Source organism: Pyrus communis, chromosome 15, assembly GCF_963583255.1.
Source record: "Pyrus communis chromosome 15, drPyrComm1.1, whole genome shotgun sequence".
Taxonomy (NCBI): Eukaryota; Viridiplantae; Streptophyta; class Magnoliopsida; order Rosales; family Rosaceae; genus Pyrus; species Pyrus communis.
Genome location: NC_084817.1, coordinates 19196665 through 19212158, shown reverse-complemented (window position 1 = coordinate 19212158; position 15494 = coordinate 19196665). Strand labels below are relative to the sequence as shown.

At 37.5% G+C, this 15494-nt stretch overlaps 3 protein-coding genes across 6 annotated transcripts; 2 read left to right on the top strand and 1 right to left on the bottom strand.

Moving 5' to 3' along the window:
• The first annotated feature begins 997 nt into the window (after window positions 1–997).
• Window positions 998–5932, top strand: LOC137717697 (O-fucosyltransferase 7-like). 2 transcript variants are annotated; one of them, XM_068457141.1, is made up of 11 exons: window positions 998–1205; window positions 1789–1885; window positions 1976–2043; window positions 2942–3030; window positions 3126–3306; window positions 3386–3514; window positions 3623–3756; window positions 3843–4053; window positions 4839–5023; window positions 5133–5228; window positions 5384–5932. In XM_068457141.1, the coding sequence occupies exons 1-11, from the start codon at window positions 1071–1073 to the stop codon at window positions 5523–5525; spliced, it is 1467 nt and encodes a 488-aa protein (XP_068313242.1). In that variant the 5' UTR covers window positions 998–1070; the 3' UTR covers window positions 5526–5932. The 2 variants fall into 2 exon arrangements, with proteins under 2 accessions (XP_068313242.1, XP_068313244.1); XM_068457143.1 differs by having other exon boundaries at window positions 1076–1205; window positions 1780–1885.
• A 2248-nt stretch (window positions 5933–8180) lies between these two features.
• Window positions 8181–12027, bottom strand: LOC137718746 (serine--tRNA ligase, chloroplastic/mitochondrial-like). 3 transcript variants are annotated; one of them, XM_068458282.1, is made up of 10 exons: window positions 11718–12027; window positions 11459–11607; window positions 11160–11253; window positions 10917–11065; window positions 10712–10804; window positions 10284–10463; window positions 10042–10208; window positions 8961–9095; window positions 8786–8879; window positions 8181–8647 (listed from the first exon to the last, which is right to left on the bottom strand). In XM_068458282.1, the coding sequence occupies exons 1-10, from the start codon at window positions 11953–11955 to the stop codon at window positions 8372–8374; spliced, it is 1575 nt and encodes a 524-aa protein (XP_068314383.1). In that variant the 5' UTR covers window positions 11956–12027; the 3' UTR covers window positions 8181–8371. The 3 variants fall into 3 exon arrangements, with proteins under 3 accessions (XP_068314383.1, XP_068314384.1, XP_068314385.1); XM_068458283.1 differs by lacking the exon at window positions 11718–12027 and having other exon boundaries at window positions 11160–11260; window positions 11459–11599; XM_068458284.1 differs by lacking the exon at window positions 11718–12027 and having other exon boundaries at window positions 11160–11286; window positions 11459–11580.
• Window positions 12028–13622: 1595 nt separating this feature from the next.
• On the top strand, window positions 13623–14938 carry LOC137718748 (histone H3.3). The gene is made up of 4 exons (XM_068458286.1): window positions 13623–13864; window positions 14025–14096; window positions 14191–14267; window positions 14459–14938. Exons 2-4 carry the CDS (start codon window positions 14025–14027, stop codon window positions 14718–14720), a joined length of 411 nt encoding a protein of 136 aa, XP_068314387.1. The 5' UTR covers window positions 13623–13864; the 3' UTR covers window positions 14721–14938.
• The last annotated feature ends 556 nt before the right edge of the window (window positions 14939–15494 follow it).

Sequence of the window (15494 nt, the reverse complement as noted above, 5' to 3'; positions counted from 1 at the left end):
AAATGCTAAGAATACCATGCTTTTAGACCATATTTTAGAGACAACGTAATGTGTCGGTTGATGATTGGATTCCTTTTTTAATGATTTAAAGAAGCAGTCCAACCATAAACTGCTATATAATCTAGTGGTCACAAAACACGGGTCAAGTAGATTGTGAATTTTGGAACAAAAAATGAGAAGAATGAATTGAGAATTTGGAGAATAAAATATATGAAATTTGAAAAATTTAGTAAAAAGTTAAAGAGAACAGAGAATATATGAAATTTCAAGAAACAAAGGAGGAAAAATTCAAAAGTTTATTATTCTTCAGTTAGCAATGTAAAAGAATATTTTTTGATAAAACTAAACTAGAATTTAGATTTCAGTTTTAAGTGATTTGTTTATAAAATAAGATGTTAAATTTGCATATACATACATATATATATATATATATACATATATATGAAACCTTTAAGGGAAATGATCCTCATTTTTTTATAAAAATGAAGATTAGTTGTAGAATTCACACCACATCAAATTTTAACGATTCAAACCTAATTCTCATTTTTTGAAAAAAATAGGATCCATTTACATAAATGACCTGTATATATGTACCTATGGTACTCCTTTGTCCGGACTTAGTTTTATGGTATTTCATGACATGGGGGCCTTGATATTTGGTTGGTTTGCATGTGATATTTTTGGGTCTTGACACTGTCAAATATGAGACAATATTCTGACAGATTTATCTAAAAAGATCATTGCTCTCACAAATTTTTAACTCAATGATCAAAACTTTAATTGGGTCCTTAAAATGAAAATTAGAAATTAACGTAAAAAATAAAAGAAATATCAAATGAATTTTTGTTTCATTTTGTTTTTTTATTGCGAGGTAGTGCTCAAAAACAAACTAAATTACCAACCAAAGCGGCAAAAACCCAGAAAGCAGACGAAAAGCAGCGTAAATCCAGTCACAAACGCCCGAGTTCAGGCGAACCGATTTAGATCAGCGCCAAAACCCACAAACCAAAGCCTTCCCGTCATTTGGAATTGCAGGCGAGGCCTCTGGATGAGTGAGCTTCAGATACCAGATGCAGAGGAAGAGCTGGAGAACATTGGCGACAGTGAGGAAGGTGCTGACGTGCGCCGTATGCTTAATTGCGCTAGTGGCTCTCTTCTCTTTCTCCAAAGTCCCTAACTTCTCCGACCCCGTCAAGCTTCCCACGGTGATCTCCTTATCCGACCCATCTCTATCGTCTCACTTTTTTATTATTTCCAGAAAATACGATAGCAAATTCATTCTATCTTTCGATATTTTTCTTGAAGCTTTTGTATTTTTTACGATATGGGTTTACTTTTTTCGACAATATTAATGTTGGGTCTGTATGAAAAATGCTGCAGATTTCAATTTTGTTGTTGTTTTTGTTGTTGTTATGTATGCATTACTATTGGGTTTGTTCATTTACAAGTATGTTTGGTTCCAAAAAAGTTTAAAATGATCGATACGTATATGATTGATGATTCCTTTATGCACTCCATTTGAATGTTGATATTGTGACAACCAAGGAAAACTAAAGAAGAAGAAATTGAATGCATCAACTTCATGGTTGGCGTTATTACGATTCAACGGAATAAGATATTACCGAACACATTACCTTTGGAGAAAAAGAGAAAAGAAACACAATAGAAGTTGTATTTTCCCTTGGTTAGGAGTTAGGACTTGGGTCTTAATCTTGTAGACTTTAGATACATTTGTTCATGTCACAAAGTTATACATCTTTCATGTTTTCACTCCTTTAGACTTGACAGTTGGATGATACAAGTCGGATATTGGATGACAAGCTATGGAAGATTCCACCAACTCGTGATTTTGTGCAGTGTGTAGAGCCAAGTCCGAACTATACACGTAAGTTACTGGTAGAGATTTATTGTGTAGCTATGACATAATGACATATCCTTGGTGTTCCTAATTTCCACTTTACTGTTGTTTATTCAGCTCCTGCAGAGTCACGGGGCTACTTTCAAGTGCGTACAAATGGTGGTCTCAACCAGATGCGTGCAGGGGTATATGAACACACTCTCTTTCTCAAATGTATCGTGTTGAACATTTTGTGTTAAATTTTGATCTTGTCCACATTTTGATTTTGAAATGTGAGTAGCAAAAATTCATTTATGTTAATCCCTTGAGGTTAGCCCAAGCGGTGTGATCGTGAGAGAGGGTGGGTTAATGGGTTAGGATTATGGATAGATCCAGTGTTTGATTTCTGCGAATGTAATTAACGGAAGACTTGCGCAAAACCAAGCGCATTGGCGTTTTAGGATTCATACAGCCGACCCCACATAGTGGGATATTTGGTGGTTGTTGTTATTGTATATTGTTTTTTTCTCATTGATAGACTCTGGAAAAATAGTCTGATTCTAATCTCTCACATATTACTAATGTGAAACAATAGTCTGATTCTAATCTGTCACATTGGGATCTCAAGTTGTATTTGTTCCCGCATAAAGTTTTGGGATAGGCCTTTATCCCTCTTTCTTTCCTATTACTAAATAGGGCATTTAAGCTTTGAGAGTTGTCTCTCATTATTTTATCTAGTTGCAGTTTGCAAATATTAATTGGTTGCTGCAATTTCTATAGTTATAAAAACATGGAGTTCATGGTGCACAATTTTGACTCGGCTGTACCTGCCTAGATGTTGTGGGGTTTGATCTGTACCTATGTAATGTTAAAAGACCTGCACGATTTAAGTGATAAAAACCTTAGAACTGCACAATTCTTACCATCGTGGTGGGCTACATGACATCATGCTACAAATCTATTTGGATGGCTGATTGGTGTGTTTCACAATGGTAGACACAGAAGCCATAGAATATTTTGCTTGGCTCTATGTACATGATAATTTTATGAATATCTTCATCTGATTATTGAATGGAGCTGAAATGTGTCATCCTTGAATTCCAGATATGTGACATGGTAGCTGTAGCCCGCATCATAAATGCCACTCTTGTTATTCCAGAACTTGATCAACGGTCATTTTGGAAAGACTCTAGGTATCACTGTCACTTATTTTACACTCTGAATTCTGTTTTATTCTTAGCTATTATGTCATTGATGCAAGAATTTGTTCCCTATATATGTTGTGCAGCAACTTCTCAGATGTTTTTGATGAAGATCATTTTATCAAGGCTCTAGCTAATGATGTTAAAATTGTAAAAAAGCTTCCCAAGGAACTTGCTTCTGGTCCCAGAGCACTAAAGCTTTTCAGAAGCTGGGCTAGTATGGATTATTACCAAGATGAGATAGCTAGTCTCTGGGAAGTGTACGAGGTGTGGTTTCTGGAACACTCTGGTTTATGCATTGTATTTTATATATTCTTTTTTGAACTAATAAAATCGTCTTGCTAAGGTTATTCGAGCCTCCAAGGCTGATGCTCGCTTAGCAAATAACAACCTACCTCTAGATATACAGAAACTTCGCTGTCGTGCTTGTTATGAAGCTCTGCGTTTTACACCTCAAATTGAAGCAATGGGAAAAGTAAATTCTTAGATCTACATGCTAGTTTGATTTCTAGAATGCCTATTATAACTTTTTAGTCCTATTCCATCTATTTTACAAATTTTTTTTGTTTCATTAATGTTGTAGTTGTTAGTTGATCGGATGAGGTTGTTTGGTCCTTTTATTGCCCTTCATTTACGATTTGAGAAGGACATGCTTGCCTTTAGTGGATGCACGCAGGATTTAACTCCATCTGAAGCTGATGAACTAAGGATCATCCGGTATGAAAAACTTATGTTGGGAGAAATTCTGTCACGTTGGTTAATCCTTGAGCTTTTGTGATGCCTGTTTTATTTGGAACATGTAGGGAGAACACAAAAACCTGGAGAAATAAGGAAATTAATTCCATAGAACAGAGATCCGGAGGGTATTGCCCATTAACGCCAAGGGAGACTGGAATTTTTCTCAGTGCTCTTGGGTACCCACCAAACACACCTATCTACATTGCTGCTGGAAAGATATATGGCGATTCTCGTATGGCTGATCTACTATCCCGTTATCCCATACTGAAGAGCAAGGTATCATTGATGTTTATAATTGATCTTTTCCGTTTTGTTAAATAACTGAGCTCTGAATGGAATATGATGAAACTTTTAGAATGTCTGTCGCTGACCTTGAAGTTAAAATTGAATATATGACATTCCAATTTATATAGAATGTAGACAGAAAAGTATCACGACTTCTGTAGCAAGGGATCTCGGCACATTAGTCGATCCAATATATTGGCCATATCCATTGATTCTATTTTGAACTAATGGTACTACTACTCTTCTTGGGGGCCCAAATTACTTAGAATTATAATCTCAGACAGAATGTTATCTTGTGCATTTCACTGTCATCTGGCCACACATTTTTGTTTCTTTTAAAATCTGGGTACGAAGAAAGATTTCTCTATGGCTGTACATCATTAAAACCATCAAGAGCTAATGCCATGCTCAAATTAGAATTTTATCCATAAAGTTTGAGTGGGCATTGAGATTTTGATTTATTGGTGTGAACAAAGGTGGCGAACCTGCTGATATATGCAGTGCAGATTATCAGGGATAAAACAGATATTAATTAAGAGTCATGTGGATTGTTATGCACAACTGATAAAGTTCTTTTAGAAATGTAGAAAACGACATCAGAGCAGCAAGTCTCCCATGTGACTAAGAAAATGATCGGGAGGAAGTCCAAATGAACATCTATATATCTATTCAATTTATCTTGAAATTTTTTGTCATTCGGACATATCTGGGTATGTTTGAAATCCAGACACATGGACTGTAATGCTGGTTTAACCATTACTGGTTTTCACTTTCAGGAAGCATTGGCATCCGTTGAGGAGCTTGAACCTTTTACCAATCATGCGTCTCAAATGGCTGCGCTTGACTACATTGTTTCAGTTGAAAGTGATGTATTTATACCTACATATCCAGGACATATGGCGGCGGCAGTTGAAGGTCACCGTCGCTTTCTTGGACACAGGAAAACAATAAACCCTGACAGGCAAGGCGATTTCTTTTTGGAATGATATGTTTTGAACTACTCCATACACCGTGCTCTGACCAGATATGCTGCAAACTGAATCTGTTTTGTGCTTGTGTGTGTTTATCAGAAAAGCCCTTGTTTCTCTGTTTGACAAACTTGAGCAGGGAACACTTGAGGAAGGCAAAACCTTATCAAATAGAGTTGTTCAAATGCACAGGAAACGGTGTGTGATTTCTGACCTAAAGATTTGAAGTTCCATGAGAATCACTTTATCCCAACCAATATCATATCTGGTTATTGTGAATTGTAAACATTCACAAGTAACAATTTTTCTATTATCCTTATTTTTCATAACTGTCTGTGATGGTGGTTATGCAGGCAAGGCTCCCCACGGAAAAGAAGAGGCCCTGCTCCAGGACTTAGGGGGAAGGATAAGCTTCGTTCGGAAGAACCCTTTTATGAGAACCCCTTACCAGATTGTTTGTGTAGAAAAGAATTGCCAATGCAAAGAGCTCGCTAATCGTCTCAGAGATTTCAAAACTACAAAATGGTTCCTCTAACGAAAAGGTTCCTGCACTGGTAGGGTGGTGACACAATCGTTCTTTGCAATTTATTGTAACTTTAGAAGTTTGTGTTTCCGTTGTATGCATAGGGACAGCGAAGTGTATGTATATCCCAAGTTTAGATAGCTGGTGGTGAGTTGTTATAGTGTTGATGAAGAGTAAACTGCAAGAAGTGCGCGCAGGTCAGGGAATGAATCGCCGGAACGAGGGCGTTCCATTTATGTGCTTTCCAGAGTTTCTAGAGTTCGTATAGAATGACTCACGTTGGGGGATACGAAAATAGATCATTTGTTTGTTTCCAAAGGAACAAGCACTCTTCGTGTATTCATAACTATTCGATGCAGTAAAAGTGAGAATTTGATTCCATCTCTGTTAATTGTCTGCATTCTTTTTGTTTTATTTTATTTTATTTTGTTTTTCAGTTTAGTAGAAGCCCTTCACAATGCACATCAGCTGCTTTAAAATTTTCAAATTTACATCTCATGGTGTGTCTTGGAACGTAGTTACGTGATTATGTAGAGTCACATGATGGGAAAGAAAGAGAGTAGTGCATACGTCAGTGTTTTTTGCCATTGAGACCACAAATGGTTAAATCAAAATGACCCTTTAACCCCATGTATGAAACTCTTCTAACAAAAGTAATCAAAGAAATAACAATGTGTAAATTGTACTAGCGTAATTCGGAGAAGCTTCTTTGTGCTGGATTACCAATTAACCCATGTTATAATATGTGTGTTTACATTACAACCATTTGACGGTGTTATAGTTACAGGTTGACACAAAACTTCGTCGTTTGGAATTGTTAGTCTTTACTTTAGACTTGGGGTTCTCATCAATATTGATCACCGTGGGCTCAAAGATAGGATAACACAATATCAGAAGTCGGTGTTACTCTCACTCTCCCTCCCTCCCCAGCCTCCACCACTTGAAGAAAGACTGAAAGACTATTGAATCTTGCCAGTCAACACAGTGATTCTCTAAGACACAGTAATCAGCGGGTTGGCGGCGATGGCAGTGTCCGTCGTCTCAACAGTCCATTTCTTCCACTTCCTCCTGCCACTGCCAGCCTCAACGCCCCAAAATATCCCATTCTTTCTGTAAGTTTCTTTTGTTTACGATTTATTTGCGTCTTCTGAGACATGAATAAACTAATATGCACTGGGAGACCGAGGTGGTGGTATCCCAAACTAATCATGCTATTTCATACGCACAAGTTAAAACCTGTTAGCATCTCAGTTGCACGTAAGTTTCTGCTGAAACGAGAAATGGGTTGCTGTTAAATCACAAAAAGTCCTCTTGGTTTTGTGCTGTTTTCATACAGGACCAAATTGTCTGCCATTGCCTATATATGTAATAAAATTGAAGCTGATGCTGCTAGTGAGGACAGATTTCATAGGAGGGACATTCTCAAATGTGTAGGTGCCACCATTAGCGTGGTAAGAGCTTTCTCCTCGTTACCGTTTATTATTACCAGCCTCTCGGCCTGCGCAGCTTTTTCGATTATTTTTCTCAAGCGTGGCAAATGCTTAGGACTCTAGGAACCAGAGAAACATCTGAGAAGAAACAACGCGTTGTGTCAACATTGTTGAACTGAAGAGTTAAATCGAGTTAATTCTGAAATAGGTACTAGTTTTGCTGGTGAGTCGCTTAAATTAGAGTGACTTGACGATGAGTTTCTGCAAGTTGTAATGTCTTCTTAGGAATTGATAAGAAGCTCAGGAACATTTGTTCAAGGGGCTGAGGCCGCTGGTTTGATGCAACGCAGACAGCTTCTCAATTTCCTTTCAAGTTTTTCAAATGAAGCTCAGAGATAAACAGACCTGAAAACAAGGGGCTTGCTGCTGCTTTGAATTTGATAGAAAAAGCAAAGAAGGAAATTTTATACAGCTGCAGTTGCATTTTGGGATCTTACTTGTTCACCAAGTTAAACACTGCACCGGCAAAAAGAAAGCTTTTCTGCCCAAGAGAATCACTCCATGGTTCTTGATTCTAGCACATTCATGTTTGGTTTGGCCAGCTAGCTGCTATGTCTGCATTCTCGGGTCCTGATCAAATAGCCAGAGAGACCCTATTAGCCGCTGATCCGAACGTTTTGCCGTGGGTTCGGAAATACCATGCGGCCTGAAACAGTATCAGAAACAGATTATGGGAAACAAAATGGGGGGGGGGGGGGGGGGGGGAGGGAGAGAGGGAGAGAGAGAGAGAGAGAGAGAGACAATGTTGTTGTATGTCATGAGAAACAAATGTGAATATTTGAGCCTTTCAGCCTGATGTAATTTAGTTTTTGGGTGAAGAACCAAAAGCTAGAGAGAGTCGGTTTTTTTCATCTTTGTTTTCCTTTTGCTTCTCTCCAAAACTGCGTCGTTGTAAGGTTGCGTTTTTCACAAAATTGTTTTACCGTTTCTTTAGGCGATAATTCACGATGTTCTTCATAAGTTTTTCACCTGTAGCAGCGGGGAAATTCTCTCATTAATCTGCATGAGATACAATCTTAGAGCGAGGCAGCTTCGGTTGCCTTGCCGCCCAGGTAAATCCACCTATCTGGAACACCCAAAAGTGCAGACTTGTTTGAATCCTAAGAAAAGCATTGCACGACGACATACACAATGTGATTCGTTGCAACAGAGCTTGAAACACTCTATAATGATCATCTCTTGATGCAAAGGATTCCAAATAAACTTTAAGAAATGACCACCGTATTTGTCGGCATTTCTTACACTCCCCCCTCCCACCTATGAAAAATCTCATAACCAAAGAATGATCCCACAGAAATTTCCGAGCAAATATAATTTACAACATCATCCTACCTAGGTTTGGGATGTATGGACTCCAGTCCGCCCATAAAGGGCCTCAATGGCTCAGGGATAATGACCGAGCCATCTTCTTGCTGGTTGTTCTCAAGTATGCATACGATCATTCGTGGTACTGCACAGGCCGTTGCATTCAATGTGTGAACAAACTCTGGTGGAGCGAGGCTGCTTTTGCCCTTCTTAGGATTTGTTAACGCTGGTTCTGTAGAACGAAACCGGATCCCAAGACGACGACTTTGATAGTCTGTACAGTTCGATGCGCTTGATATCTGTCCGCCATTAATGAAAACATAAATTTTTACTATCTCAAAAAACAACTTTGAACTAGCAGTTCTATAGCCTAGCCTAGAAAACCAAGAACAAGTTTTGTTCCTTTTCTCTTTCGAGGGGAGAGATCATTGCAATACCTCTCCATATCTTGCTAAACCAGGCATCCATGCTTCAATATCAAATTTACGATAAGCAGGCGCACCTAAATCCCCAGATGCCATGTCCAAAGTTCTGACAAGAAACTCAACATTACCGTAAACATAGAAAAGTCAAATCAGCTGAACAATCATAAGGTTGTGTAGAAGTACTCACTTGTAGTGTAATCCTAGCGATGAAAACAGGTCTTCTTCAATTCTTATGAGCTCTTCATGGTACAAATCACTATCCTCTGGTCGGCATAATATAAACATCTCCAGCTTGCTGAATTGGTGGACTCGATACAGACCCCTGAACAGAATAAAAACAATTTATCGTACGAGGGACAAAGTCTACAAGTCTTACAGAATATTCTCTACTTGCACACAAGACCATGAAAAACAAAAACCTACGGGGTATAACCTTCCACAATATGGATGCCACCAAAGAAATTGTAACAAAAAATTGATTTTGGACCACTGTTTAGAAATTTAATACAATTGATAAGAATGCTTCTGCATGTCCACAAAAACAGAGACAATAAACCATGCCATATTTTGAACTGCACATAGTATGCAGAACGCTTCTTACTTAAGATTTCAATCTGTCACTTACAAGTTACAAACCAAAACTACAGAAAGTTAGATTGAAAATTGGTGTATCATTCATGTATTCCACTCCCTGATTCTTGTGAATAGAAAATAAACATTGCTTACAAGAGAGCCAACCAGTGGATCCCTATCACCAGCGGGCATGAAAAAAATGCTTTCAAAGTTCCAAGGCATATAACACCACAAATCATTTTGATATTCATTGACTACTATCCAAAAGCCACCTCATTTGGGTTGGATAGACTGGATAATTAAAGCATGATGACATTCATCATGTTGGCACATTTGGACAGTCATGGGGATCGAAATTTCCAATTTGGCAGATGCTGTTTAGAAAAAATAGGAATATTAACAATAATATGGGACCATAAACCAAGTGGTTTGAGTATTTTTCACAAAGAATGGGTGAACCAATTTGATTTATGTATTCATACGCTGTCGCATTTAACTACTTGCTCGTGCTTCTTATAATTTCTTTTGTTTTCTGTTAATAAAAAATTGTTTTTTGACAGAGAAATAGATATGTTTTTGCGTTTAATTAATAATTTAAAGTACATTAAGAAAGTGATGAAGTATAAACCACAAAGGAAATATGAGGTCACTGGAAACAAGGACAACGAAAGAAATATAGCCTGTTGATAATTTACCTTGATGCTGTACCTGCAGCGCCTGCCTCAGTACGGAAGCAATGGGAAACTGCCACATATTTCAAAGGTAACAATGATGCAGCAAGTATAGAATCCATATGAATTCCCCCAACAGGAATCTCTGCCGTGCCGATGAGGCACTGATCACTATCCTCAATAGAATACACCTGTTTATATTTAGCCAGAGATAAGACAACATTTTATTTCTAGCAGACTATGAGAAAGAGAATGTTTGAACTAACCTGGGTATTTGCTCCTCGGGGCTGGAAACCACATTTTTCAACAACAGAAGATCTTACAATTTCTGGGGTTGTTAAAGGTGTGAAGCCCCTTTTCATGACTTCCAAGAGCGTCCAGTTAATAAGGGCCATCTCTAGGAGTACTGCTTCATTCTTCAGATAGTAAAACTTTGAGCCACTGACCTGTATAAATTAGTAAAATCTTAGTTGCATTAAAAAGAACACTTTCCCTTGTTACTTAGTTGGATTTGATTTAAGCTTGACCTAGAGGATTTATGAAATCTTCCAATTTATCCCAGAAAGATCCCCAAAATCTCCAACTCAGCACAATGTCTAATTTAAATGTTGAGACTGGAATTAAGTCACATGATTTTCTTCGTTTACCATATACTAGAGACACTTCAACACATCAAATAAGACAAAGATAATACCTCTGAAGCAGCATCAAAATCAAAAAGATCCAGTTCCTTTCCAAGTTGAAGGTGATCCTTGACAGGAAAGCTAAACTCACGTGGGCTGCCTACCTACAAAATGACATAGAAAATGAGGAAGAAAGCAGAACGAACATGGACTACAAAACCTCTCGTGTGTGTGTGTGTGTGTGTGTGTTAGAGAGAGAGAGAGAGAGAGAGAGACCATATTTCTTAAGGTTGAGAAATCCTCTCCGCCTATCGGGACATCAGGATGAGTCATATTTGGTATACATTGTGCTTCCTGCTGAAGCTCATCAGTAAGTTTAAGCAGGTCTTCTTCCAAAGAAAGAAGCCCTTCCTTCAGATTCTTTCCTGAATGCAAAAGCCAATAATTCTAAATAACTCAAATCTAAATCAGCACACCAAGAAAACGAAATGAATATACAAAAGAAGGGCACACTGATACCTTCATCTATAAGTTTTTGACGCTCGGATGGCTCCAACTTTCCTTTCATCTTGTTTGCCACCACATTCCTTTCCCCACGAAGCCGTTCAACTTCCTGCTTTCTGTGAGTAACAATTAGCTATATAAACTGAGAAACAAAACAACACTTTTTCAAAACTCAAAACAACAAATTCCCAAACTCTAAAGCCAATTGCACAACAGGACATAAACCCCACGGAGCAGTTAATCAAAATACGAATTGCCTGCAGCACTTGTAAAGATTCAGCTAATCAATCAATCACAAAAGTTAAAAATCGGACCTTTTGAAGACTCAGCATTTTGTGGTAGAGCTCAAGCACAAGTTCCAAATTGGCATTGGAGTTCCTCTTCTTTATGTTGGCCACAACCGCGTCCTTGTTGTCTCTTATCCACTTGAAGTCTATCGCTGCTTTCCATTGCTGCTTCACACCTGCATCTCCTCACAAAGAAAAACACAAAATATTAACAACCAAAAAAAAAAAAACAAAATTCAGCTCCAATTTATTCAAAACTACAAATTGGTTTGTGAAATGATCGAACCCTTTTCATCCGGGCTTGTTTCTTTAGGTGTTGCGGTAGCAGTTGCCTGTGCGGCCGGGGCCGAAAGGCCTCTGACGAAGAAAAGCGGAGGAAATGGAAATCGTTGTCTGCGGCTATGGTGGCAGAGGAAGGTTTGGGAAAAGGGTTTGAAAACTGAGCGGCGGAAAGAAGAAGAAAATGAGGGTGGAGGAGTAGTGGCGAGCTTCAGGGTTTGCAAGGTTGTCCCGCCCAAACCCATCGTTCAGCTGCAGACTGCAGAGCGTGCGAAAACCTGCTTGAATGGGTGCACCGTGAAAAAAGAGAGTGCTTGGAGAGCATGAAGGGACTAAATTTATTCCCAATTTTTATTATTTCTAAACCAATTTATCGACAACTTTTTCACATTTTGCATGCAGAACAAAAGAAAGAAAGTAAAAATAACCAAAGAAACAAAAATGAAGAAATTTTGAGAGCATCTTCAAATGAGATGTCGACATCCTAGTGGAATGCTACTGTACATATTTGACATCAAAAGTCTTTCTAATCGAAGTATTATTTGTTGACTGGATTTGAATGCTTTGTGATTTGGAATCAAATATGACATTAATGTCACAGAATGTCTGTTCCGCTATGAACATGGACGATAGACAAGGAGTGCTAAGTAGTGATCAATTGCCCAAAGATTATGGGCCAAAGATTATGAACTCGTTTAGAAATACTTTTAAAATGGCTGATAGCACTTTTGATGAAAATAATTTTAGAACAAATCCTTAAAAATACAAATGCTTTAAAATCCAAAAACATTTTCTATAAAAACGTTTTCAATCTGTTTAAATGTACTTTCAAATGAACCCTAAAACACAAGGATTATGGGATAAGAAAATTAATGATGATAAAGATATAGAGCTCATTTGGAAGTGCTTTATAAATGATAAAAAATGTTTTTAGAGAAAATGTTTTTAAAATCAATCTTTAGTAAAAATGCAAGTAAATTTGAAAAAAACATTTGAAGTGCTTCCTACAAGAAACACATAAATTGTGCTTCTTGCAAAAGTAATTCAAGTGCCTTTAGAATCCAAAAATATTTTTTCTAAAAACAATTTAAGTTATTTTAAAAGCATTCCAAACAAACCAATAGGATTATTAAGCAATTATTATGATTCTCCAGAAGAAACAGAGCATTTTAAATATCAAAATAAATAAATAAAAAGTTTTGAATCTTTATAATAAATAAAAAAATTAAAATAACCAACAAAAGTTTATGTTTTAATTTTCATTTGGAGAGTTGTAAATTGTAATGAAGGGTATATTGTGGAAATCAAAATTTTGTTTTTTGGAGAATTTCTTTCTAAATTTTATGTGTAAGCGGAGTCTGGTAAGAGATTTAAAAAAAAAATTAAAAATAAAAAGAAAGGTAAATAGGAAAAGTAGCTAAAATTTTTCTTGTTAAACTTGGTATTACGATCTAGTGATATTTCTTTTCACTTGAAGGTGAAAGCTCTTATGTTCAAATCTCATGGATGGTGAATTCAATACTAAATTAGGTTGTCCATTGTGTGATTTAACTGAATTTCATCTTCCCTTAATGTAAAAATATCGATCTACTAAAAAATAAAAATAAAAAGAAAGGTAAATAGGAAAAGTAGCTAAAATTTTTCTTGTTAAACTTGGTATTACGATCTAGTGATATTTCTTTCACTTGAAGGTGATAGCTCTTATGTTCAAATCTCATGGATGGTGAATTCAATACCAAATTAGGCTGTCCATTGTATGATTTAACTGAATTTCATCTCCCTTAATGTAAAAATATCGATGTACTAAAAAAAAAAAAAAAAAACCTCGGGTGAAGGAAAGGAATGATTAGGACCAATAGGAAGCGACTATTTGAGTTTCAGGATCCGTGGCACATGACATCCAAACCGTTCACTATCGATCGTAAAACAGCACGGCGAGCGAACGCAATGACCGTCCGATAGGCAGCGGGGCAAAACAGTAAATGCGAAACAAGGCGGTCGGCGATTCCGCCGCCAAGTTGGGTTTGTTGAACAAGCACTATATATACACAGAGAGAGGTACGACCTTTCAATTCGCACCCACGTTTCTGAATTCGTTTTCTGAGAACAAAATCTCTCCTCTTTCCAAATCCAAACCCTTTCGACCCCGAAGAGGTAATCTTTCTTTTCGCTTTTTTTTTCTTCATCTTCTTCGATTCAATTTATCGCGATTGCTTCTGCGATTGGGAATTAGGGTTCTTGGGCTGCGTTTCAGATTGGGATTTTGTAAAATCGAATTGGATTTTGATTGTTGGGGTTTAATTTGTGGTTGCAGATGGCCCGTACCAAGCAAACTGCTCGTAAGTCCACCGGAGGCAAGGCTCCAAGGAAGCAACTTGCTACCAAGGTTCGTAGATACCTCCTTTAAACCCTAATTTTTGCCCCCTTTAATTTGCTTTGTTTTCTTTCAATTTGTTAATTCTGTTTTGGGATTTTCTCAGGCTGCTAGGAAATCAGCCCCTACCACCGGCGGCGTGAAGAAGCCCCACAGATACCGCCCTGGAACTGTTGCTCTTCGGTATGTATTCGAACCCCCATTTATCTACCCAAATAATCTTAAAATTTGTAATTTTGATTCTGGGTAATAACTGAAATCAAATAACATTTGGTAATTGATTGTTGTTTTGTAATTTGAATTCTGGGTATTTTAATAAGTATGATTTTACGTTGCTGGATTGTGATTGTAATGTGTTTGTGAATATGGCGCAGTGAAATCCGCAAGTACCAGAAGAGCACAGAGCTGCTGATCAGGAAGCTCCCGTTCCAGAGGCTGGTTCGTGAAATTGCGCAGGACTTCAAGACTGACCTGCGTTTCCAGAGCCATGCTGTCTTGGCACTGCAGGAGGCTGCCGAGGCGTACCTCGTCGGGCTGTTTGAGGACACTAACCTGTGCGCCATTCATGCCAAGCGCGTCACTATCATGCCGAAAGATATCCAACTTGCCAGGAGAATCCGCGGTGAGAGGGCTTAAGAGATGAAGAAACAGAAGAGAAGCTGCTCTGTGTAAAAGGGCTTTCGATAGGCAAGCTTGGATCCGATTGATTAATGGCACTTAGATTTTAGGGTTTATAATTTGTTTTGGTTAATGTGTAATTTTCAAGAATTGAAGACTTTGGTTGCAATTGTAATTGTGGTTGAACCTCTTTCGAGTTCTATCGACTTGATAAATGCAGTTTGTGTTTCTAAATACTTATTCCATTTTCCTATTCGATATCTGCACGTAAACAATCAAACACGATTATGAAAACGAAAAATGGATTTGTGAAGGATAAGTAGACGAACTTTTAATATTTTAATCTTAATTCTAAAGCACTTTAGAGATAACGTTTTGGTACAATATCGATGTATCCTGAGATCTGACAAGTGATGTATTTATCATATTAATGAATGAGTTTATCTCAGTAGAGTTTGTTATATACAATATTTGTCAACATTATTAGAAGAAAAAGTTAGGCATCAGTAACAAAGTTAGCTTTCCGCAAAATGACCAAGTCATGAATGTTATCTGTATATTGTCACGATGATTTCCGCAGACCTTTTTTATCCTTAGAAATAAACTATTTACTACTTTGAAATTCGACTAAAAATAAGTAGTCATGAACCAAAGTTCAGATAATTGTTGCACAAGAACTGATGGAAAAGAAAAAAACAATAAGACCGGTGCATCTTTATTGTGTGGCAGGTGCAAAAGGCTCTTAACAAATGTAGCCTAGCTTCCATCCGGGTTTCGGCGACTATTTTACAA